General features: G+C 42.8%; 1 protein-coding gene across 1 annotated transcript in view; it reads right to left on the bottom strand.

The window, feature by feature from the left end:
• Positions 1-15,505: 15,505 nt before the first annotated feature.
• The window catches only part of LOC147641723 (phospholipid:diacylglycerol acyltransferase 1-like), a 36,301-nt gene continuing 25,663 nt past the window's right edge, over positions 15,506-26,143 (bottom strand). Inside the window, exons 3-5 of the mRNA XM_086798934.1 lie at positions 17,479-17,821; positions 17,138-17,400; positions 15,506-16,145 (exon numbers count right to left, since the gene is read on the bottom strand). Coding sequence (XP_086655060.1) covers positions 15,662-16,145; positions 17,138-17,400; positions 17,479-17,821 — 1,090 coding nt within the window. The 3' untranslated portion in view covers positions 15,506-15,661. The remainder of the gene's footprint in view (positions 16,146-17,137; positions 17,401-17,478; positions 17,822-26,143) is intronic.

Below are 26,143 nucleotides of genomic sequence, written 5' to 3'. Positions count from 1 at the left end.
AGAATGCATTAAAGGCACATAAGGAGCATCAAGTCCACACCAAAGGATCTATCAAAGAGTCAAGAGTCAAGCCAAAGAGAAAGGACCAAGTGCCAAGAAGCAACCAACAAGAGAAAGAATGAGACACAAATCTAGGATGACATTAACAAAGCAGGAGGAAGCAAGAAGTCATCACTCACTGAGGAGCCTTCATCAAGCAAAGAGAAGACCCCCGATGAGCATCTCTTCTAAAACCAAAGATACATCAACAAGCCTCACCACCTTAGCCCATGGTTGTAAAAGGTCACCAAATGAATAGAACTAGTCTTTTGTTTTTTATCACACCTCACCACTTGAGAGTAGTAACTTATGCACTCGGGGGGGGGGGGGGGGTGATGACATATTGTAATACCACACTTAACCACCTTAAGTAGCATGTTACACCAAGGGGGGGTGATGGATCTTTTGTAACTCGCATCATCCAAGCACCTTGCAGCAGCAGTAGTAGCAACGTACACATCTAGGCACCAGGGGGGTGTTGAGATTTGTGGTGCCTTGAGCACAAGATAAAGACAAGGTATGAGTAGAAGAAGAAATCATGAGAAGTGAGCCACATCATCTAGGCCAATTTATCCCATATGAGTTGGCAAAGAAAGTTGTACTTCCCTCATATAAAAGGGGGACATTTTCAAGCAATGCAATATGGCGCACATTCCTTAAGTTTCTTTATGAGTGCAAGTTAATCTATCTTGCAACCTAATTAACTTGAGTCTAGCTAATTATCACTATCTTCATGTGACGAATGCTACTCACACATATGCACCTCAGATTAGTGTTGTCATTAGTATAGGATTAGTTTATTATTAGGTAGATGTATTTTCATTAGGAGATTTTGATCCATAAATCTTAACACTATTATTATATTGCCTCTTAGCATGTATCTCACATATCGATGTTTAGGGAACATTTGTAAAGGTCCCCATTATGAGAAGGAGAAGCCTTTGGTGCACGTCTTTGGTGGGAACTCCAACTTAGACGTTGATGGGGTCATTATTGTGACCATTGATGATTAGGAGATGGTCAAGGGTTAAAGCGTCACTTGGGACCTAGTGCATTATCCTTGCGGGGCCGAGGGTAGGAGGCCCTGGCCTACAGTATGGGTTTATTATTAGTTGTCGATTGGCCGGTTGGCCATGTTGTGGTGGGTAGTGATGGTGTCTATGCCATGTAACCACTCGTGTTGTATATGTGCCTATCACACCACTATAGCACTATATATGGTCATAGTTACCACAATCCTGATCATCCTTGACTAACTTTTACACTTCATCATTACTTTACATCTACTCTTGAGTAGGGAAGGGGGAGTGTGGGTGGAGGGTGTCACTCTATAAAATCTCAAATAATACTTGCATGCATGAATATACTCAAAATACTTTAAAATATACAAATTTAAAATACTTGCCATTAGGACCTCAATGGAAGGCTTCTTGGGCCCTTTTATTTGGCAGTTTAAGGGAGTCAAACCTTTTCTCTTAAGAAGAAACATTTTCTAATTAGAAGCTTCAAAACGGCTACTTTATTCGAATTTGAATTTTGGGGGGAAAATAGAATTTAAAATCTAGCGGATAAAACCATATCATGTAACATATCTATGGAAAGCTCTTGATGCGTAGATCATGGATCTGTAATCTCCGCTCAAATCGGAGCTTGTATGTAGAAGTTATGGAGGTCCGAAAATTGTAAAATTGTCCCCCTCCCCTTTTTGGGGAAAAAAGTGCACCCTTTGACCACTCTTACGCCTCTCTTAAAAACCCACATTTCAGTCCACATGGCAACCCCCCATTTGGCTATTCCTTAATCACCTTGATTAGGCTTGGGCAAATTAAAGGGCCCAAGAAGACCCCATTCACTTCCTAATGCATGCATGAATGCATTTAAAATACCCTTAATTTTTAAAACGTACAAATGTTTATACAATTTATTAGCCACCTTTTGTAAGTATACATGTTTATTTAGAACCCTCCCTTTGTATATTAACATAAATTAATAATATTAAGTAAATATTTTTTAATCCCCTCTTATATGTATACATAATGTAAGTCCCTGGTTTAAAAAATTATAGACATCATGTAAGTTCCTTAATTTAAGAAAACCCCTCCATACACTAAGGTCTTCTGTTACATATATATAATTGACCCCCATCCCCCCACCTCCCTGATGCATAGCCTAATTTAAGAAAATGAATCCATGCACTAAGGTCTTATGTTACATATGAATTGATCCCCCTCACCCCACCTTCTTGATGCATAGCCTGACTTACTAATCTTCTCAATACTAATGTGTCACTCTATAAAATTTCACAATTCTAATGGGCCACTCTATGAAATTTCATATATTGTGTGCATGCATGCATGCATTTGAAATACCCTTTTTATATTTCCACACAATTGATCCTTTTGTAAGTATATTTTGAATTAAAAACCTCCCTTAATTTAAAAAAAACTGTCCATGTGCTAAGGTGCTATGTTACATATATATATAACATGACCTCCTCCCACCCCAACCCTCTTGAGCATCTTCTAGCATTATTTACTAATATTCTCAATATTAACTAGAGCATTGGTGTAACCATTAATATTAACTAGAGCATTGGTGATTAACCATTAAAATAAAAAACTACAATACTCATATGCCTAAAAAATAAATAAATCACAAGAACAATAAAAGGACAAAAAAATAAATAAATCACAAGAACAATAAAAGGACAAAAAAGAGAAGTGGAGAAAAATATCTTCTCCTAAAAAATGCTAACATAATCATTTTTTAAAACATTAAGGATGACTCACACATGTAGATGAGTCCATGAGCATTTGTTTTAGAGATGTCCAGTAACCCCTTATCACACTTCTTTTCTTCACCCCATAAAAAACCCCATCCCATATCTTCTAGAGAATCTCACTTCTGAAGGGACATGATCAACTATGGAACTCCATTGACTACTATAACCTGTTGGATATCACTGCTCCACCCTCAGGTAACTACGCAGGCACCGGCTAACTCTACTTTGTGAGCCCCCCTTATATGAGGAGAAGGCATTTATGAGTAGCACGGGTCGCCTGGTAGGTCCCGGTTTAAACACCGGATGGTGGCCGATTGTGGCCAGATAGCATGAGACGATTCTGGAGAAGGTTGGCACACTGCCAACCAGGCTACATGCATATGCGGTGAGTTATTATACACCTACTGCATATGGGCTGTAAATTTTGGGTCCGTTGCGGTGCGCACTTTCACACCAGCCTACTTGGGGGAAGGTGCGGAGGGGGGCGTGAGCCCCTCTCTGTAGAGCAGGGGGTCCGAGGGGGGAGATGATTCCCTCCCCGGCCCGAAGGGCCGTTTATGCTAAACTCCATGCGGACTTTGTAGGCCAACCGGAATATAGATTCGGTGGTCATTTATGATTACATGATGAAAAATCATGCACGCAAAGCTCTATTTAGCGAGACGGTCTTTTCCACTAAAATCACTCTTCACCCACGCTTTTGCATACAGCCTTCGCTCTCACTTCTTCCAGTAAGCTATCAAAGCTTCTTCACCGAAGCACATGGCTGGGAAGCGGTAGCTATCTATTGTAATTGCATACATTAATCAAAAAATTTTGATTCTCCATATCTCTGTGTTTTCTCTTGTCTACAAATATCTTGGCTTCTGTTGTTTCGTAATTTCTTTCATGGTATCAAAGCATAGGCTCTAGACAAGAAGCTTTTATCTAAGGTGATTAGGAGAGATGGCTCAACCCGCAGCAAACGCACCTTCACGTGTGCGGCTCCCAGCATGGGGTACTAAAGGAAAGGTAGATGGATCTAACTATACTCTATGGAGGTTCAAGATGAAGGCGATTCTCAATGCTTATGAGCTTTGGGATACTGCTACTGGAGCAGATCAAAAGCCTGTTCCTATGCAAGATCTTAATGACCCCAGTCAAACCATTCAACCTGATCCGGCTGAAGTCCAGGCCTGGAGTCGAAGGGATGCAGACACCCTATGCTCAATTGTCACAAGCATCAAAGATAATGTTTTGACGTTGATTCAGCATGTGGATATTGTTGCAGAAGCGTGGAAAATTCTCAAGAACTAGTATGAGACAACCAATGAAACAAGAAAGCAGAATCTTGAAAATCAACTGGCGAATGAGAAATTGTCCGAGACAAAGTCTGTGGAGCAGTTCATCACAAGGGTGAAAAACTTGAGAGATCAGATGTGGCAGCAACAATTGGTGTTGCTATCAAGAGTGAAGATCTTGCTAGACGGTGTATTCGCATTCTTCCTCCAAAGTATGACAGTTTGGCAACTTCTCTGAATACTCAGGTGAGAGTTCCTCCACTCAGTTTTGAGGATTTTTGTGCCATGCTACAAGAGGAAGAGCTGCGAAAGAAGAGGTTGCAAGGAGAGGATTCTGCTTTCTCTGCAGGTTCAAAGAAAGGAAAAGGTAAAGATTCTAGTAACCCCTCTTCTTCTGCAAAGGATAAGAAGAAGAAGAAGAAGATAAAGTGCTTCTACTGCAAGAAGCCTGGTCACATTCAAACAGAATGTCGAAAGAAGGCTGCAGATGAGAAGAATGGAACGTTGAAGTCCTCTACTTCAACAAAGGAGTCAAGCAACAATGCTCAAGCTGAGGTGGAGTTATGGGTTGCTATTCAAGAAATCTGTGCAACTCATACAGCTAGAACTGATGATCATCATCGACTGTGGTGCGACCCGACACATGACCAGTCATAAAGATTGGTATTCCTCTCTACAACTAGTGGGAGATGACATCACGGTAGCAGTTGGGAATGATGCCAAATGCCCAGCAAAAGGTTCACGTACTATTTCTTTTTTGTCAAATGACGGTGTTACTAAAAAGTTATCATATGTGCTTTATGTGCCAGATATAAAAAGGAATCTGTTATCAGTTGCGGCCATGATGGATCGTGATCTGAAGGTTCACTTTGAAAAGACTAGTGCAGAAATTCTAAATTCTGATTTCTTTGGCCAGGTTTCATATTGCCTCCAAACTAGATAGTACAGCATCTTGGATATCCTATCGGATGGAAAGTGTCTCTCAAGAAAGAAAGGCAATGGGTGATAGATAAGCTGAATCATAAGATTGATTATTGGAAATTTTTGACATGGCCATTGCATGTATGGCTGTGTATTGTCCAATCCATCATCATGGCCTATGTTTAGTTCTACTTTCCTCTTGTGCCTTGGTCAAATAAGGATATTAATGGTTTCATGTCCAAAGCTTTAGAATGTTTATGGCAGACAAAAACAAATAGAAAGGCTGTCAAATTTCTCAAAAAAAAACTTGTATGCACTCCCAAAATGCATGGAGGCCTGAATGTACTCAATATTCACTAACGAGTGGTGCTCTCCTGGGGACAAGGCTGTCACGGCACTTGAGAGGGCAATTTTTCAACTTCAGGAAATTCTTTTGGATATTCGACCGCCTTTCTTCACCTTTGCTAGATTACATGGTTTTCCTTTCCTCGAATAGATATTGGGCTTTGTGGATGATCTACCATGTATGAAATCGATTGATTTTCTACCATGAGAAGATCATATGCTTTCCTTTTTTAAGGAGATCTTTACCTTTCACCTTGAGATTCTTTTTGTTAGACAACTATAGCGTTATGCATGGACGACAAAGGAGGAGAGCTCTAGAGGATCACCACACCCAGCCATAGAGAGAATGAGCATAGGGATCCTTACCGCCAGACATATATAGTGGCATGCCTACCCACACATGTCTGGCTACCCACCACGGGACTATGCCTGGGCACCCTCTCCCTTTGAATCCCGGCTCACTCCTCCCCACCCATGCTCTAGTGGATGGCCTCAAAGGCCGGTCGAGCTCCGCGTAGCTGCTATGAGCTATGTAACATTACTCCCCCCTTAAGAAGAAGTTTTCGTCTGTGCAAACAAACACCAGAAAGTTCTGGGTTAACGTACTCGAGCACTCACACGAGGATGCCTCATCCTCATAATCTTTCCATTTAACAAGTGCCTCTCAGTACACAGTGTGCCTCGTGTTCCAATTTCTAAACCCAAGAATCCTTTAGGGTTCAAGTGGAATAGATGGTGGTTCTATCAACTCCACTAAAATGTTTGGAGAAACTACATTCTCCTTATGGTCGACGGCTTTTCTCAGTTTACTGACGTTAAAAACAGGATGATTTCGAGAGCTCTCCGACAACTCAAGATTGTACGCTAATCCACCAACAACCTTCTTAAGGATTTTAAAAAGATCATAGTATCTAGGTGAAAGTTTTTCACACTTTCCCATCTTTAAGGTCTCTAACTTTGTAGGGACTTTCAAATATACGAAGTCACCTTCTTCAAAGGCTACTTCTTTGTGACCCTTGTCTGCATACGTCTTCACACAATCTTGTGTGCTATGTATGCTATCTTTTGCTACCTACATCATATCTTGCATGTCTTCAAGGAATAGCTTGAGCGACTGTAACTTCTCCTTCTCTAGCCCTAAAGCTATAGGAGATCTCGGTTGTAAGCCATACATCAACATGAATGGACTAAATCTAGTCGCAGAATGTTTCGAACTATTATAAGAACTATTAACCTTGAATGGACTAAATCTAGTCGCAGAATGTTTCGAACTATTAACCTGACACTTCTTGCATTTCAGCATGAAGTCCTGAATATCCTTAAACAAACTAGGCCAATAAAATTGTCTTTTGACTCGTGCATACGTCTTCTCTATCCCGGGATGACCAGCACTCGAACTATCGTAACTTTCTATAAGAATTTGGACCCGAAAATCACCAACACTGCTGGTACACAAACTCTACCCTTATAGAGCAAGTACTCATTATCTATGAAATAGTGTCTATACTTTTCTCCCCGACAAACTTTATCACCTCCAAGTGAACTAGTGTCAAATGGTTGTGATGAGTCCACCCCAAGCTCTCAGTCTCAGTAATAACCCACGATACTCTTCTAGTTGCTCTGGACTAGCACTCGCTTCTCTTCACGTAGAAACCTCGACTAATCTCTCCAAACTAGTACTTCTTTTTGAGACGAGGGAGGCAGATGCTTGCTGTATATAAGTGTTGCAGCGTACAGTGCACCATACCTCTGAAAAAGATGAATCATGCTCACATAAACCACGTAGTAACTCCAAGAGTTCACTCTTTAAGGTGGTGAAACTCAACTCGTTGACCATCGGCATGCGGCTCAATGTATCCCTACTACATTAAATTTACCTCTCTAGTAGAGTATAAGGTAAAACTCTTATAGGATCTCCGCCCACCGATCTTTTCTACCCTTTAACTTACTCTGACTTAAAATCCACTTGAGACTTTCATGATCTATCTGGACCTCAAACATGGCGCCATACAAATAATGTCACCACTTTTTTAAAGCATGAAAAATAGCAAGTAACTCTCGGTCGTAAGCCGAGTAGTTACGCTGTGGGTACGATCAAGTTTCTTGCTTTCAAATGCAACAGGGTGTCCCCTTTGCAATAAAACTAGATGGCCACCTTGAGCTTCTTCGTTTGAGGATTCCCCAACGAATAGTTTTATCCTTTGTCCTCAACTTATCGGTTAAGGTTACTATGATCTTTACGTAGTCCTTTACATACTATCAGCAGTAGAACCCCAACATACCTAGAAAAATCTGTTGTTCCTCGAGATTTCTAAGTTCAGGCGATCTTATAACGGCATGCACCTTGTCAGGATCTATCCGCGTACCATCTACAGAGATAATATGGCCTAAATAGTGGATCTCATTTTAGCAAAAAAATCACACTTGGATTCCTTCCCAAATAGCTTATTTTCCTTAAGGAGTTTGAACATTGAGTGCAAATGTTGTAAGTGTTCTTCTTTTGACTTACTATATATAAGCATGTTGTTAAGGAAAACTACTATGAATTTTACCAAATATGGACGTAAAACCTTATCCATCAGCATCACAAATGTTGCTGAAGCATTCGTTAAGCTAAATGGCATGACTAGGAACTCATAATGTCCAAAACGAGTCCTAAATGCGGTATCTTGTTCCCTTAACTTAGTAATAGCCCGATGTAAGATCAATCTTAGAAAAGTATTTTGTACCATTAAGTTGGTCAAACAACTCATCAATGCATGGCATTGTATAATTTTTCTTAAGCATAATTTAATTAAGAGCACATTTGTCTATGCACATCCACATATCTTTCTTTTTTACCAAAAGAATGGGTGATGCACATGGTGAAGAACTCGGGCGTATAAACCCTTTCTTCATATAATCAGCTAATTGTCATTCCACTTCCTTTACCTCGAAGTGGCTTAACCTGTAAGCAGGTTTGCTTATAAATTTGGTCCTAGTAGCACATCAATACCATGGTTAAGCTCGCTAGGCAGTGGAACACCATCTGGAAGATCAGCGAAAAACATATCCCTAAACTCTCACAAATAAATCACTCAAAAAACTGCATACTTTGGTTTTATTCTCGGTTTTAGCCTTGGTATTTATGTTTTGTTTACAAGAAGATAAAACAAGTTTTGGAAAACAGTGGTTTTGACCACCAATGCCATTTATGTTATCACAACTTAAATTAGTTTCAACTACAAAAACTTCATCAATCACATTTATTTCATCTACGAAAATAAATTGATGCAAGAGAGTACAAATGTATACATGTTGTATGTCAACATCAATAGTACGGCACAACTCTAAGAAGGACGAAATCATGGGTGCAGCTAGAACCTCATGCTCACCCTGTAGCCTCACTATTCTCCCCTCATGCATAAACTCTAAGCTATTGTCCTAGTAGCTACAACTCAAGGTAGGGCCAACGTTATACACTCCCTGCTTAGATAAATATCGGCTTTGGCCAAGTGCATGACCTAAAAATCCAAACTGGCCTCATAGCCCTGCATAGCTAAAGGTACCCCCAAGTCCATTATGTTCCAAACATTCTTATCGTGACCATTAGCTAATGATACAGTGTACTTATGGGGTCGATCTTGGTCTCTGGCAATCGCAACTTTCTTGACTAACGCATAGTTAAGGAAGTTGTGAGTGGCTCCATCATCAATCATGACGGTGACTCTACGGCCACCTAACCTGCCACACAAGCGGACCAAATCATGTGGTCCCACTGATGGCTACCACATCTCCTGGGTGTAACGCAACAAGCATGGATACTATACTATGTCCTACATTAACCTCTCTGAGCTCTACGGACCTCTCTACGGAGCTAAGAGGTAACCGCTGGATAGTAGGTAACTATCGAGAGGATTTACTATCCTTCTTGGCATTGCTAGAACTACCTCAGATCCTAGCTTTGGACATGTTGCCTTGCTAAGTCCAGCCTCAAAACAATTAAAGCATAGATTTTCCTTTCTAGCTTTCTCGTGTTATTCCTTCTTAGTGGATTTAGATAAGTTTTGCTCTTGAAAACGGCACAGTTTCTTTGCCTAATGCCCACTCTGCCTTGGTTCACTCTGGCCCTCTTGCCTCCTGTCGTCCCAAAAAGAATTTCCTCTTAAACTGGAGCCCTCTTTACCCACAGTTGTCTTGCTAAGCCCGGATTTAGAGCGACGTGAAATGTCATCATAAATCTGTGCATACTTTATAGCCTCCCCGAAATCTATTGGTGGCTTCGGCTCTACAAAAGCCTCATAGTCTGGGTGTAAGCCTCTTATGAATCCGCGTAAAGTTTGAAATTCATCGATTCCCTTTAATTTCAACACAATCTCATGATAGTTGGAGATGTATCAATTGTGTGAGGGAAATGCCCTGCATCAAGTATTTATCCCAATCATGCCATGACCTCATTCACAGGCAAAAACTCTTTCCAAAACATCATTTCGAACTCTTCCCAAGTACTTGGAAGTTTGTCATGCTCGGCCAAACTCATCCACCATTTGTACGCCTTGCCTCTGTCACAACAAGAAGCTAGCCTCTACGAGCCTCACCTCCTCTGCTCGCGCCACCTAAGGTTGTGGATATCCGACCACTTATGCAGAAAGATATTCACCGAGTTCTTGTTGCATTCTTTCTCCTCTCTCCCAAAGCTTGGCGGCTTGAGATCCTTAAGGAGATTAGCAGTCGATGTGGACTGCTTTGCAAGCACTCCGTCTCCTGCAATCCTACTCGAGGCACTACATCCTCAGTGGGAGGAAAATGTGCCCTTCTGTGTGCAGATCTTGGTGCAATAACACTCCCTGTAGTAGGAGTAGGAGGAGTAGCATCCAAATGGTCATGAATACTCCTAAGGACTCACAAAATCCCGGTCTAGTTTCTCTCTAATGTGCTAGTCCTTGCAACAAACAACTAGGCTATGAAGCCCCTCACGATATCCATCTTGGCCTCTAACTCCACATACACGGGTCGAGTATCATCTCCATAGGCGTCCTCATCTCATCAACAAGATTGTCCTCGAAGTAATTCTCATTAGTGTCATCATCCTGCAAGGGTTCCTCGTCCACTAACTCAATATTGTCCGTCACCCACAGACGGACCTATGGGGTCATCTAACGGACAAGGAAACATTAGGAGCTACGTCAATGAGAACATCTCCAATCCCTCGCGAGCCGGAAAGAGATCGCGTGTCATCTCAAACTGCTAAGCGGTCCACTACCTAACGAATACGGTCAGCTCGGCTTGGGACAGGTTGGGCATGGAGGATAGCATATGAGAAAACTCCCTAATCCACCTAATGGGTGGGAAACTACACCCGCTAGCTATGCTGGAATTGGATTTTCAAGCCTTGTTCTTTTTATTTATTTTTATTTTGTAGATAAATAAAAGGAAATACGATAAATAAATAAATAACAGCGGAGAAATTGGAACTAGCTACCTGAGTCCCCCATAGAGTGTGCCGGCTCCATTGGAGACGTGGTCTCGTCGATGTCAATATATCGGTGTACCGACGGTTGATGCACTATTGCAACGTCGACGGGAAATCTCCTGCAGACTATGGGGCAAGGCTACTCGAAGGGACAATAGGCGCACTAGGCGATGTTGCTATCGATGTCAAGGATGTAGTACGCACAACATTGGTGCGGCATGGAATGGCCCAATGTTGCGGCTATGGCTATGGTAGAAATGCGCGCGCAACTAGCATAAGAGAGAGCTACTTCCTTTGTTGCTCATACACCAAAAGAGAGAGAGAGAGAGAGAGAGAGAGAGAGTTGAGAAAAGCAATGTGTGAGGGTGCAACATGAATAGTCTAAGAGCAAGGGGAGGAGCATGCACATTAGAAAGAGGAATAGACTAAGGGTATACTGGCAAAGGTTGATTTGTATGGTCATTCGTAAAAGGTGAAGACAAAGGTCAAAAAGGTAGCACATGGAAAGTGCAAAGGAGCACATGTAGTGTGAGCATTTATGGACACATGGTTGGGACTAGGGTGCACACAAAGCATGGATTTACAAAGCATGGATTGGAAGCTCCACGAGAGCTACAAAAGGATGTACTTGGATCAACACTAATGCAAGGAGATTATGTGGGTTTGTGCTTCATCACTTCTCATTATCTTGTTATTATCTTAATCACTTTTTTGTATTATCTTCAATCATATGTCTAATCATGATTTTCATATGCTTTGATCCACCATGAATTCAAATCATACTTGAATTCTTAACATGGTATCAGAGCCATTGATCTCTCTGTAGTCCTTAATTACTTCTATTTTACTAAGCTCAGCTTGATTAAAGCCTTAATTTCACTTATCTTACCCTTCCCCCTTTGTGGCTAAGATTGAAGCCTTCAATTCTCCCTCATCTGCTCACCATTTTCCATCAAAATTTAGGAGCATCTCCTTCTCATCATCGAGGAAAATAATTTCGCTCAAGGAATTCACTAATTTCGTTGGTGCCAGCTCGAATTGCACGATTCTTTATAGTCTGAATTTTTGCACGGTTCTCTGTCTGTGAGCTTAATTGGGCCGAGCCCTTTTGTGAGCTCCTTGTGCATGCCCTAAAGAGCTCACAACTCAAGGCTTGTCACTTTTGATCAAGTACACGCAGCACAGCATTCAAAAGACCAATCGTCAGTTTGCAAGAGTCTAGCACGAAATTCGATAAAAATTAAGGTATAAGCTATCATTTGCCTATTCATCTCATCAAGATCACTCAATGTATAGAAAAAGCCCCATCAAAAAGTTCTCCTAAAGCTCAATTGAAGACTCTGAGCTCACAAGCTTGCTAATCACAATTTTTGGATACTAATCTTATCATTACGATATAATTACCAATAATTAAGATTAATTAAAAAATTAGAGCTAAAGTCTTGCATCAAGAAGTGGTCACTTGCATTCAAATCTCTTTTGTACTAAGATTAGACACTGACCTTGAGTAGTACTCAAGTGTTAAGACCGTCTCAAACACTAAGAATGACTACTTCATTTGTGCTTGATAAATTCAAAGAGGAGTCCTTCCATACATGGCAAGTTAAAATCAAATTCATGTTAATGAAGGATGAGCTATGGAGCATTGTAAATGGAAGGAAAAAATATTTGAATGATGAAAGGGATGAAAAGAACAAATGGTTAAGTCGGAATGAAAAGGGATTAGATATCATTGCATTAGGATTGGGAGATAGATTTATCCATCACATTGCATCACAAGACACATTTAAGGGTGCTTGGGATGTGCTAGAGAAATTGTTTGGAGCAAAGCAAAAGAATTCAAAAATAAGCTTCAAAATACAATTCTTTGGCTGGACATTAAGGATAGTGAATCACTTTCAGCGCACCTTAACAAAATAAAGAGTATAACTCAACAATTGATTGTCATTGGGACACAAGTAGAAGAAGATACCATAGCCATATTGTTAAAAAGCATGACACTTGAGAAGTATGGGCCTTTAGTGGCTATCTTGAAGAACCTCCCAGATCCAACCATTGTAAGAGTGGAAGCAGCACTCATAGAAGAAGAGAAGCGAATTCGAGGGAAGACAGTTCAAGCTACATCGAGTGAGGAGAAAGCGCTCTTCTCAAGAGAACCAGGACCGAGGACCAGAGAAGGACCAAGGACAAAGATAACATGTCATCATTATGGAAAGATTGGTCACATAGCAAAGGATTGCTGGCACAAAAAGAGAGCCGAAGAAGCCAATGTAATGTCAAATAAGGAAGAGAGTGATGTGGCGTCGCAAGATGGAGGCAACACCAATCATCTCTTCTAGATGATATGAGGAGCATGGCTCCTAACCCCTGGTTGTAACCCCACTCTCCCGGTGTGTAAAGTGTCAAGACAAAGCCAACATTGTAACTCATAAAGCAACCTAGATGGACAACTCCAACCATATGAGTATGGACTGTAGGTCAGATCAATGCATGTTAGGTGTTAAGACCCTTATCACATTGAGAGAGGAGGTGTTGAGAAAAGCAATGTGTGAAGGTGCAACATGAATAGTCTTAAGAGTAAGGAGAGGAGCATGCACATTAAAAAGAGGAATAGAATAAGGGTACATTAGCAAAGACTGATTTGTATGGTCATTGGTAAAAGGTGAAGTCAAAGGTCAAAACAATGGCACATGGAAAGTACAGGGGAGCACATGTAGTGTGAGCATTTATGGACACATGGTTGACACTAGGGTACACACAAAGCATGGATTGGGAGCTCCATGAGAACTATAAAAGGATGTACTTGGATCAACACTAATGCAAGGAGATTATATGGGTTTGTGTTTTATCACTTGTCATTATCTTATTACTACCTTAATCACTTTTTTGTATTATCTTCAATCATATGCCTAATCATGATTTTCATATGTTTTGATCCACCATGAATTCAAATCATACTTGAATTCTTAACAGAGAGAAGTTGTCCCACCGCCTTTTTCTGTGTGTGCTGTGCTGTCCCTTTTGATTGTGGGGCTGCTACTGTAGCAACCAAGGGGTGACCCCGGCTGCCCTTTGGGTGGCTGGGGTTGCCCCTCAAGCCGAGAGAGAGAGAGAGAGAGAGAGAGAGAGAGAGAGAGAGGGAGATTCAGTTGCCCCCGCCCGAAGAGAGAGAGAGAGAGAGAGAGAGAGAGAGAGGGAGTTTTACCACCCCCAAGCCCACAAACTTCCTTGATTCTTGCGACTGCTGCAGTTGGAGGTTGCTATCCACGCTTGCTTCAAAAGTGTAAAAGATAAAGACCCCCCGATGCTTGTGTTGCAACCAAGGTCGAGAGAGAGAGAGAGAGAGAGAGAGAGGGAGGGAGAGAGGGAGATTTACCACCCCCAATCCCATGCTTCCTTGCTTCTTGCAACTACTGCAGTTGGAGGTTGCTATCCACGCTTGCTTCAAACAATTGCTATTCACGTTTGCTTCAAACATGTAGATGACGGAAGAGAAAAGCTCTAGATCACCACTCAACCATAGAAAGAATGAGGATAGGGAACCTCACCATCAGACATATATAGTGGCTTGTCTTCACACACACATCCAATCGCCCATAGAACTACACCCGAACACCCTTTCCCTTGAATCCCGTCACTCTCAACCCACGCTCCAATAGAATGTCGCGGAGAACGCTCGAGCTCCCCGTAGCTGCTACAAGCTAGATAACACTTTTGACCTCGAAGATCTTTCCTACTGGAAGTGTTTTTCCACTGTTTCTAATATCCAAGTAGTAGCTGTCCCAAGGTTGGCACAGTTATGAATGTACCATACAATCCTTAATAAACCAAGTGGTTTCATAGAAAAAAGTGTGTTGTCTATGCCTATCACAACACCTGCAGTAGCCTCTCTAACGCTAACTTCTTTGCCGAAAGGATTCGAAGGGCTAAAAGGGGGGAAATGGCCAATGGTCTTAAAAACCACGCAGCTCAGAGTATTATGAACGATTTGATGAGCTCAAGTTTTGTTTACTACTGATCGATCCGCAGAAAGGATGATGAAATCAATAATTATGAGTAAAGTAGTATTTGATTCTTAGATTTTCATTGAAGAATACACCCAAATTTGATGTGGGTGTAGCAGATTCTCACATTGGTGCATGGAAATAGGGCCGACTAACCAACTTATGGGTGAGGTGAATTCATTTGCCCACTCTTATTAATTGGAAAAATCCACACCTACACCAAGTCTCATAATTGCCCAAAACGCATCCACATTGGCAAGAAAATCAAACAAACCGACCATTCTCCTCCCTTTTCACTTGAGTAACTTGCAATCAGTAACAAATAATCTCTTGTATTTTGCGTTGCACATTCATGTAAATTTTTTATGCACCACACGTATGTCGATAATGTTTTCACATACATGAGAAGAATGCTCACAAATCGACCACCATCAATAATTACAAGGGAAAATACAGTTATAATTTCACAACTAGCTACCATTTATATAGATTAGGGGTGCAATCTAAAGTTATAATGGTAAACAAACTAGGAACCAAATGTATGGTGGTTGGCCAATAATGCTTGTTGCAGCTAAAGTTACTACTCTTCGATATCAACATAACCTTTCAAGAAGGTACCATAGCAGTACTTCTAACAGGACGCTACAACATAGATATCTGTGTGGAATTAAACTGATACGGCTTTGAATTAAATTAATGGATGATACTCAAAAAAAAAAAAAAACAAGCATATCAAAATTTTGCATGACTGTATCATACACATTTGCACATGACATCAATGTATTCTTCAGCTTCTAGGCTCATGGCTTTGCATTTGAAGATATTCATGGAAAATGCACTACAATTTTAAAGTGATTCTCTCGGCCCACTTTAAAAGGTCTGAGTGAATCTGATCTCCACCAATCTCTTCTCCTGAAGCCCCTGCTGCAACCCTCAAGACATCCTCAATCAGAGCAAAGTTGCCCATGATGTCAACATGTGCACCGCTCTGTGTACCACGTCCCTCCAGCAAGTTGGCAGGAGGTGCATGGTTATACTCCTTCACAAAAGTTGCAGATCCAGAGGGATTAAACCGTGTAGGGCCACGCCAGCCTTTCGCGCACATAAAACCTGCACTTAGAACTGGAACAGTCTCATCACCATCCACAAACTGGATACCCCCCTTCAAGCAACCCTCAGAATCACCCTCTGCTGTCGAGTCAATGCGAAACGGTATGTGGCAGGTTTCTGCTCGAGGTGACAATTTGTAGATGTATGAACGCTCCGTTAATATGCCAACCCCATACATGCAGTAAATCTCCAGGTCCGGTGCATTTGGCAACCTTTACAACACCAACAGATCAAAAGATACTCTGAGAAACTGCTTTTGTAGAAGCTCAGGTATTAGGAAACGCACTCTGTATAGAACTCTCAGAAACAGATGGAGCTTCTCACATAATTACAAGTCTCTTTTAGGCTAGGCCCAGAGAAATATTACCAAAAGACCACTGAATCAGTAACGTGAACAGTGTTTGAAGGGAGGAAAGATGGCCAAAACTACCTGAACTCACTATCCAGTCTATGGACGTCTTCTTTTCCTTACTCACATTAGGACCTTTCCACTTCAGCTATTTAGCTCTCTATCCTATAGTCATGTCCCACAGGAATCTGAACGACTCATGCATTTGGCAGCTTCTTTGTTAGTCATCGGTTGCTGGTAACAACTTTGCTCGAGCACTGCTTTGCATGCTAAGATCCACGCTGTTCCAAAGCATGCCAGCAGTTACAGCCAGCTCTCTTGTGTATGACCCCCTTTTATGAATAGAGTCACAAACTAAGCAGCTGAAATGTCCCCAAATCCTAGTTTTGAACTAGACGGAAATCCTTGAATGACAAAAATTCACTACTTGGGAAATACAAAATATAACCTCTCATATCACCCAACCATTGCCTAATTGTCTCGGCTGACATCACTTCACATACAAGACAAGGACCCAAGACACGGGTTATGCATGCTATGTTACACCTGGATAAAAATGCCCTGCTTTTCCCATTAACATTTTCTCCATCATTCTTGGGCAGCATAATAATCACACTTTCCTCTCATAAGAAGGGACAACTCTAGCTACCATTAGCCTCACTGCAACTAGACAGTAGGCCCCCCGGTCACAGTTCTTTCTACAACTTAAACATGTTAATAGATGAATACATGAACTGCGTCTCATATGCCATCAAAACACGTTAATTCCACCAGTTGATTGATCTTTCTATCTATCATTTCTCCACACTAGCTTGCAAATGCAAGGAATTGGTTGCAATGGAAAACAGTTCTTACCATGTTTCTAGAGGGTTTGACCAATATTTGAAGTGTTCATATTTAGGATCATGAAGGTCCTCGGCAAGCCCATGTGAAAACTGAGCATCTCCCCGCTGCATCATTGCAGGAGCCACGTATCTAAGAAGTTCTGGGACTGTATCTGCAGTGTACACTTTATGGTCTGCAACTGCTTGGATGTTTTCCCAACTAATCTCATGGTATTCGGTCCATGCATCCCCACAAGAAAGATTCGCACTCACTGGGGGACCCCCTCTTACATTCTACAGAAAAAAGAAAACTGTTAGGCGCTGCTGATGTAATCAATCTTTGCACCCAGTCAAAGTTCCAACCCTGCATACCTTGAAATGTTCCATTTCTAACTTATGTGATGGCAATTCTGCCTCGTCCTTGCCAAATGAGATCAATCTTCCATAGTGAGCCATTGGTTTCCCATGGGGCCCCAGCTCCTTTGAAGTCAATTCTGGATTTACAGTCGGGCCATGGCCTTCCTCATCATTTTCTTTCTTTTTTGATGAGCATTGAAACCCCTCTTCTGGTGACCAATCGATCCCTCCCCATATTACTTCACCACCTTTAGGAATCATAGACATGGTCGAATCCCAAGACCGTGTCACACGCATGATGTGCTGGAGAGTTTGCAGACCAAACATCTCCGAATCCAACACCCCTGGAGCTATAGCCCTGTTATGATGCAAACACTGAGACTAAAAAAATAGGCAATAAACTTTGATTGACTTTATTTGAAACTCAAGGTCACCAGCTTACCCACCTTACATCAAAGGCTACTTGAATAACTTTCAGCACCCCCTTTTTCCCCTTCTTATCAAGCCTGTTACTTTACATCACCATAACTTTGGACAAGGTCTACATAAAATATCCACACCAAACCAAAAGACGAACTTAATTTTTCCCCAAATTGAGGACATGTGCACATGGTAGCATAGGAGATTCAAGGTTTGGCAGACCTTTGTGGGCCCTCAAGAAGGGACACTGTCAACTAAGTGACTATGAGAGTAGGTTAGGGTTCGCATACAATGCGTAGATGTAGGTGGACGCTAATGACAGGTTACAGTCATCCAGAAGCACATGACCAAAGAGAATGAAAGCCAGGAATCATAGAGCAATGAAGACCCGTGTTGGACACCTAGAAATGCCAATGCTTGCATAGGGAAAAATCAGAAGCAGATCAGCACCGGAAAGAATGGACATGTTTGGGGCAGTTCAGACCTGTTTTGGGCAGCCTAGGCATTTGCAGACCAGGCCCAGGATTGGGAGCATTTTAGCCCCGGATGAACACATTAAGTGCTTTTATCACACTTTGTTAAGGGCTTACAAAGGTCTGACCGACTTGTGTTAATTGGGGAGGAATTTTCCTGTAAATAGGCCCCAGATCTCCTCACATCATCAACCCTCAGCTCTCCCTCGAGCGAAAAACGACCCACATGTGAATGGTGAGCAGCCTGCATGGATAGATCTTATGGAAAGTGACCAACACATTCGGACAGAAAGCAGAACTGACGGACTGAACCGGACGAAAAGTAACAGATATAACCGGACAGAAGTGGATGGACAGAACTCATCAGAGATGGACTGAATAGCCAGACAAAACTAGAGAGAACTGGACAGAACTAGACAGGAATCTTCAAAAAGTTGTTGATTTGATAAAACAGTCGGAGCACAGAAGGTAAAGAGTGAACTTACATTGTACTTTTATTCTCATAAAAATATAGCAAATACTGGGGGGTGGGGGGGATTTGAACATTGGGACCAAGCTCGTGGATGATTGTTCAATTTCCAGTTGTTTATACAATCCAAACTTCAATTTGTTTGTGCTAATTAAATCGCTTCCCGCGAGGCTTCTTTGACATCAGATATCAAAGCAAAGCTTAGACAATGGGTTTGCAAAAAAACTCTCCCCCTTTGAGAATTCTTGAAGTGTTGAGTACAGTCGGTTGATGGTCAGTTTGTGTTCGGAATAGACAACCAATATGGAGAGATTCCTACGTTCTCCCTTCCCCTGCTTAGCATGCATGTTCCCCCAGCTGCCCTCCACAGTTACTTGCCGTCCAGCTTCCAGTCCATCCCACTGAGATTCCACACTCTGACCACTACCCAATTCTTGGTACACCCCCTGCCTGTGCCGTTCCACATACACCAGCCTACTAAATGCTCATGACATGCTGCTCCTGTTGGTGATTGATGAAGGGGGAAAATGGGAGGAAGAAGAACAAATAACACCAACTGGAAATTGAACAATCATCCACATAGACGCTGGAGCTTGAGCATTGGGACCAAGCTCCAGCGTCTATGTGGATGATTGTTCAATTTCCAGTCGTTTATGCGATCCAAACTTCAATTTGATTGTGCTAATTAAATCGCTTCCGTGAGGCTTCTGTGACATCAGATATCAAAGCAAGGCTTAGACAATGCGTTTGCAATAAACTTTCTGTCCTCCTTTGAGAATTGTGTAAGTGTTGAGCATAGTCGGCTGATGGTCAGTTTGTGTTCGGAATAGACAACCAATATATGGAGATAGTCCTACGTTCTCCCTTCCCCTGCTTAGCATGCATGCCCCCCAGCTTCCCTCCACAGTTACTTGCCGTCCAGCTTCCAGTCCATCCCACTGCCATTCCACACTCTTCCCACTGCCCAGTTCTTAGCACACCCCCTGCCTGTATCGTTCCGCAAACACCAGCCTGTCAAATGCTCATGACATGCAGCTCATGTTGGTGATTAATAAAGGGGCAAAAATGGAGGAAGAAGAACAAATAACACCCACTGCCCGCACATGGAAAAGCGTAGCAATTTTCCTGATCTTCCTCCCCTTTTCCCCCTTCATGCATCACCAATAGGAGATGTGCTTCCAGAGCATTTGACAGCCTCTGGCTCCACACCCTTTCGAGGACTCCATGCAGCCCTACCTCAACTGAGGACACCTCATCTGAATCTTATCAGAGGTGGACCTTCAGTCTCTGGCCACTTCAGCAGCCACCTAAAATCTGTTACCATAGTGGGCAAGATTAGTGGAGGAATGGCAGCAGACCTGCCCACAGCCACTTTAGAGATGACCTGCAATCTGCCCTCATTGGCAAACAAGGTTGCATAACAGATATCCAACTCCTTAGCAAGGGCATTGACAAGCAGTGTCTTACAAAGAAGCACTCTCACATATAATGCAACTAAGTGTATTGTTCAATGGCACACCGCACCACAGCTTTTCGCCACCTACACCATCCTCAAAGAGGTTGACCCTATCTCTAAAACTGATTGTATCCTCTACGGAGAAGCTTCCCTAGAGGTTCTCTACCCCACAATAGGACTCTATCTTGTACCCACCAGCTCCACCCTGTTGCAAAGTTGGTCATCACCAACGCCTGTTGTGTTCTTTCCTCCACAGGCTCAGTAAACAACAGAGTAACGCAGTCTACCACACAGCCTTGTCATCTGTGGTTCTCCATGCCTGAGATCAGTCATCAACAGATCAACTACATAGTTGCAGTAGATCAGTCCTCAAGTATTGCGAGAAAGCAATCTAGGCAAGGGATAGAGCTCATCCACATGATCCCTAGGAAGATAGGTAGGCATAATAGACATATCCTCACCCACAATGCTCGGTGCCATGCCAGCCCTTGAGATCATGTCGACATGATCTGACTTGCACACATCAATACCACATACATCATCATCATGTGCATATGTGTCAATATTATCATCATGTTCACATGTCTCAATATCATCATGTGCATGTGTATCAATATCATCATGTGCGTGCATGTATAATACACCATCATCATCAACATCCACATCATAATACAATGAATGGATTGATCTAGGTGAGTGAGAATCAGTAAGATGATGGCTAGTGGATGTCGTGGACGAGTCATAGAAGCAATCAAGGCCCATGTGAACACCACTGCAATACGACATATGTGTAAGCATGCACCAGACGTGTCTCCCAAGGACTCAATCCTGTCAAACCATGACTCACATAATGCATCACAAGAATGATAATCACGATCATCATCTGCCATATAGCAATATGTATCAATAACACCAAGATCATGACCATGGCCCATCCACCCATATCGAAACTCCTAATAAGTCATGCCCATGGTGAATACATGTGGCAATGTCGTCCACATCCTAAAACATCTCCATGATGCATCAAAATCTTGAGTCTTGGCCAAATCGCTCATCACACTATTAAAATCCTAATGATGGGAATCGATGCCAACAAAACCACCACGTCCATATAAGTAGGTGCCATGTACAACAGAGTGTCCAATGCAAGCCAAGATCATACAATCTGCCCCATGCCATGTGAACAATCACTACCATCTGCCCATGGCATGTGAATAATCACTAACATACTGCTATACATTTGTCATCAGTCATCACTGTGAGTTTAGCTTCTAGCCTCCATAATAGCAATTCCAGATCAGCCATCGAAGCTCCCTTCACAGGAGGACACAGGTGTGGGGATTTGCCATCTATTGTATCACTTTACTAGTACAGTTTTCTTCTATATCTCTATTGTGCAATTTGAGTTTTAAGTTTTGTGATGTGAAAGTCCTACTTCTTGTGAGTGTTCTCTGCACGTTGTATTCTCTTACAAATCCTCCGTAGCACTTCAGTACACTACCTTGGTTGTCAGCTGGGACTTGACGTCACATCGAAGGCAAGAGATACCCCCCTCCTCCTGAGCATTCAAAAGAAACTTCTCTATTGAAACACCGCCCACCTCTCCCTTGGCGGCCAGGACATAGTGGCATAGTTGTCAAGTACGAAGGTACGAAGCGAGACAAAGGTATGAAAAAATGGTACCGGTGCGGGACTTTTTATTTCGAAAAAAATAAGTTCGATAGAGGTAAGATCGACTTTAAAAAAAACACTTGAAAAATAGATATTTGTACACATTTAGAGATACAAAGTCGAGAGAAGGTGGCAAGGTAGAAAGCCCCCATCGCCAAACGAAAAAACAATAAAACAAAACAGGAAGAAAAAAAAAAAGGGCATAAAAAAAGTCACCCAAAAAGGGCCATTAAAAAAAACAGTTTCGCATTAGTTTCGCTTGCATAGTTTCGTACCGTACCGTTTTTTACATACCTCATGAGCGGGACTAGTTTCGTAGACAACTATGCATAGCGGTCAATCAAGTCTTCCTTGCCACCTTATGGTACATGATCTCGTGTTGGGCCTTCCATCATTCTTGCATTAGCCAGGTGCAATGGGTGATATGGAACTTTCTTTGGAGAGGGGAGACGGTGGGCCTACAAGGGCCAAGGTGGCCTAGCGAGTACTTATTCAACCATCAGAGCAAAGCGGGGCAGCCATGACCTCACAAACCCCGCAGTACAAAGCAGAGACCTCCTGGAAAATTGATAGTTTGCAGCCTTCAACTAGGGACAGAGCCCCGGAAGGATTGTCTTGAACCACGTTTCATCTCAGCTCCCATCCCAAGGCAACCCTAGACCCCAAATGTGTGATGGTTCTTTTTTGCGGCCCCCTCGAGAGAGTTCAGCACCTCCTTCACCAAGAGATTTGCCGCCAGCCTCTTCTAGGCTTGGCATGCCCTCCACCCAACATTGATCTAGGTCCCCCCTCCCCTTCTGGCCCCCACCCACAAAGGAGGTCTAAGAGCGCCAACCCATCCCCTGTAGCCCTCTCTTCCGCCTCCCTTCCAGCCATCTAATTGGGACCCGATCTTATCTCTCCTAGGCCAGACTCTGCTCCGAACCTGCCAAGCCCTGGAACCTAAAAGGCTTTCATCCTCTCCCCGAGAGGACTCAGCAGGAGCAGCTCCTCAGTCTGCATGGTGCCTCCGCCACGTGCCTCGACATCGATACAACCATCCCCCCCAATTGGCTTCTCCCCCCTGCCAGCCCTCTGAAAGATGCGTGGATGGATTCCTTCTCTAGGACCAACGTCCACCTCTTGATTCTCAGCTTGGTGGGAAGCCTTCCCTTGATCACCATGGAAGACGGTCCCCACGGATGCTGTAACATGTGGAAGCTTACAGACGGGATTATACTTCGAATAACAAATATTCAGCACCTTGGTTCCTGACGATTTGCGCAATGTAGTGGAAATAAGAGTGCAAGAGAGACAATAAGGCACAGTACACCCAATTGGGTCCCAAATACCCTCTGCGCTCCAAGGATGGTGTATTTGCTATATTGAATGATGAGAAAAGACTCAAATCTGTAGATCTTCCCGTGGTTGTATACCTTCAGCCTGTAGATGATCTGGTTCTTGACCTTCAATTTTCACAGAATTCCCTTGGCTGTCCTGGCCCTTGAATACCTTCAACACTTTGTAAATTACGAGATGCCTAAATGACAATCTAGTCTATGCTTTTATAACCTCTTTTAGATGCTGGTTGGTGGGTTCTTACAAGAATCGGCCTGTTTTATACTTCCACAACCTGTTTCTCATGCATAATATATGCGCCTTGTTGCCCAAGATCTGCCTGCTGTCCAGACTGCTTGGCAGCATTTGTGGACTGGCCGCCCACCAGTCTGGCTGCCCAGTCCAGTGGGGCTGGCCGACTGGCTGGCCAAGCCATAAGGGCTGGCCGCCTTACTGCCCAGGTCCTTCTAGGCCTGGCTAACAGCATGCCCAGCCATGTTTGGCTGTTGTGGTCCTAGGGTGACCCACAAAGCTGACCCCCCTCTTAGGCAAGGGTCTCAAAACCTCTTCAGGGGTGGCCCACAGGGCTGCCCCTTCCTTCTACATGCTCAACTCAGATGCCTAGTATCTAGCTACAAGCCGAACACCTGGAACACCTGTCATCATTCTAGAGGGTGACTCAGTACGGATTGGCACTGCTTCATGTGTGGGACTTGCACACCTAGCCAAGACCATGTACGGGACTTGTACGACCCTGGTTGACTCGTCCCGGACTGGGGCTCACAAGGGACCAATTTCCACTCAGGTGATGCACCTACTTGTATAGATATGTCCACGTGGCATCCAAGTGCGGGATGCACATGACACCCCTTATGCTTAACTTGATGGAAGCCAAAAAGCCTCCAAATAGTCCGTCGGTAATGCCGTAAAATCTTCAAAGAAGGTCTTGTCAAGCCACACCGCTTCATGTGTCCCTTGGGTCTTGAAACTTTGTGAGGAACTGTCTTTCTTTTCAGCCGGAGCCGTGCTTGAAACAATGTAGAAGGATATGTTCTGTAACCATGACTTCAGCTTCGTCCACTATGTCTGGTTCCTGTTCATCGTGGACATCGGAGAGAGGAAGTCTAATATAAGGCTGCAAGCAACTGACATGGAACACATCGTGCATGGTCCAACTGGGTGATAGCTTCAGCTTCATGGAAACCTCATTGATCTTCTTCAAAATGAGAAAAAGTCTGAAGCTCCGAAACGACAACTTTGGACATCGCTTGCCCGCCTGTTTCAACCTTTGCTTCATTATCCTAAGATAAACCCAATCTCGTTCCGAAAAGATCACATCACGTCTGTCCTTGTTCACATGTCAAGTGTAGGCCTCCTGCACTTTGGCTAATCGGTCTTTCATAGACTCCAAGATCTCCTAGTAAGACTCTATCGATCTGTTCACTTCAAGCACTGAGAATGACGTCCTGGTCAACAAACCTAGAACGGTCTTTCCAAATGTTGCCTCGTATAGAGTCCTACCAATAGCTAAAGAAAAAGAGTCATTCAAAACAGCTTTAACTAAAGGCAAATACCGTTCCCACTAACCCTGCTGGTTGTGAACATAACACTTCAACACATCGAATGCCGATTGATTATAAATCTCCATCTGGCTGTCCATCTGTGGGTGGAATGCATTGAAAAAATTCTGATTAGTCCTAAAGTTATCAAATAATGCCCTCAAGAAATGACTAGTAAATTTGGCATCTCGATCTGACAAAATGGTCCTAGGTAGGTATGCCACCTATGGGGTACCAATGCCGAATAAACATCCTAGCAACATCCACAACAGTCACATTAGCCCTACAAGGAATAAGCATAACAAATTTGCTAAAACGATTGACAATCATCAAACACTACGTATTACCCTTGCCCGGACTGGGAGGCAGATTCATCACAAAATCCATCCAAATGTCTTGAAAAGATCCTTCGAAAATTAGTAAAGACTGTAACCACCCTATCTTCTTCCCATGAGCAGCTTTCACCTTTTGACAAACTAGACATTGTAACCACCCTATCTGCATCGTGGAGAAGAGTTGCTTGGAACTGTTTCAAAACACAAACTTAAGCTTTGTAGAAAAGCAAACCATCGCGTTGATGTGTTGGGAGAGTCTACCTCTATAGCTCGTCCAAACACACCACCGTGAGGAGGATACTAACAACCAGCACCACAACACCAAATCAAGGTACCAACCCACTCAGTTGATGTTCTCTATTCTTCAACTGACAAAGTCGGATACCTGAACACTCTCTAAACCCCTCAAACTGATTCAGTTGACTCCTCCAACTGTCTTCCTATGTCAAACCAGACCTCCAGCAACTCTGATATTCACTCTTAGGTGGCCATGCAACAACCTTATTCCTAAGGTCCTATACATACCCAACCATTTATTTCAGTTATGGGGTTTGGGACAGGCACATCTATTGGGCACAAAGGTCTTGACACAAAAAAACCATCATAGTTTGCCCAATCCCCCTTGGTTAGAGCATTCATGCTCAACCACATGCTGCTGGCTCACTAGAATAGTTCTCAAAGAAAAGTAAATCCGAGTCCCAAGAAAAATCTCATGCTTCAACTGGAACATCTGCATCTGCAGAGGCAGACTAGTATCCATTCCTTCTGGATCCTTCTGAACATTCATGATTCTGCACCAGTATGGCTTGAGCCTGTAGCCATTTACCCTCTTGGAATGCAGCTGATCATCCAAGTCAGCTAGCTGATAAGTACCATTCTCATATATATATACCACTTTGAAGGGTCCCTCCCATTTGATCTGAAATTTGGTTTGGAAGGTATTATCCAGTCTGTTGTTGTACCTGAGAACCAGATCTCCC

The sequence above is a fragment of the Cibotium barometz genome, chromosome 1, assembly GCF_041138505.1.
Source record: "Cibotium barometz isolate CiBa-2024 chromosome 1, ASM4113850v1, whole genome shotgun sequence".
In the NCBI taxonomy this organism is placed as follows: domain Eukaryota; kingdom Viridiplantae; phylum Streptophyta; class Polypodiopsida; order Cyatheales; family Cibotiaceae; genus Cibotium; species Cibotium barometz.
Note: the sequence above shows the minus strand (reverse complement) of the source record. Positions and strands in the feature narration are given on the sequence as shown.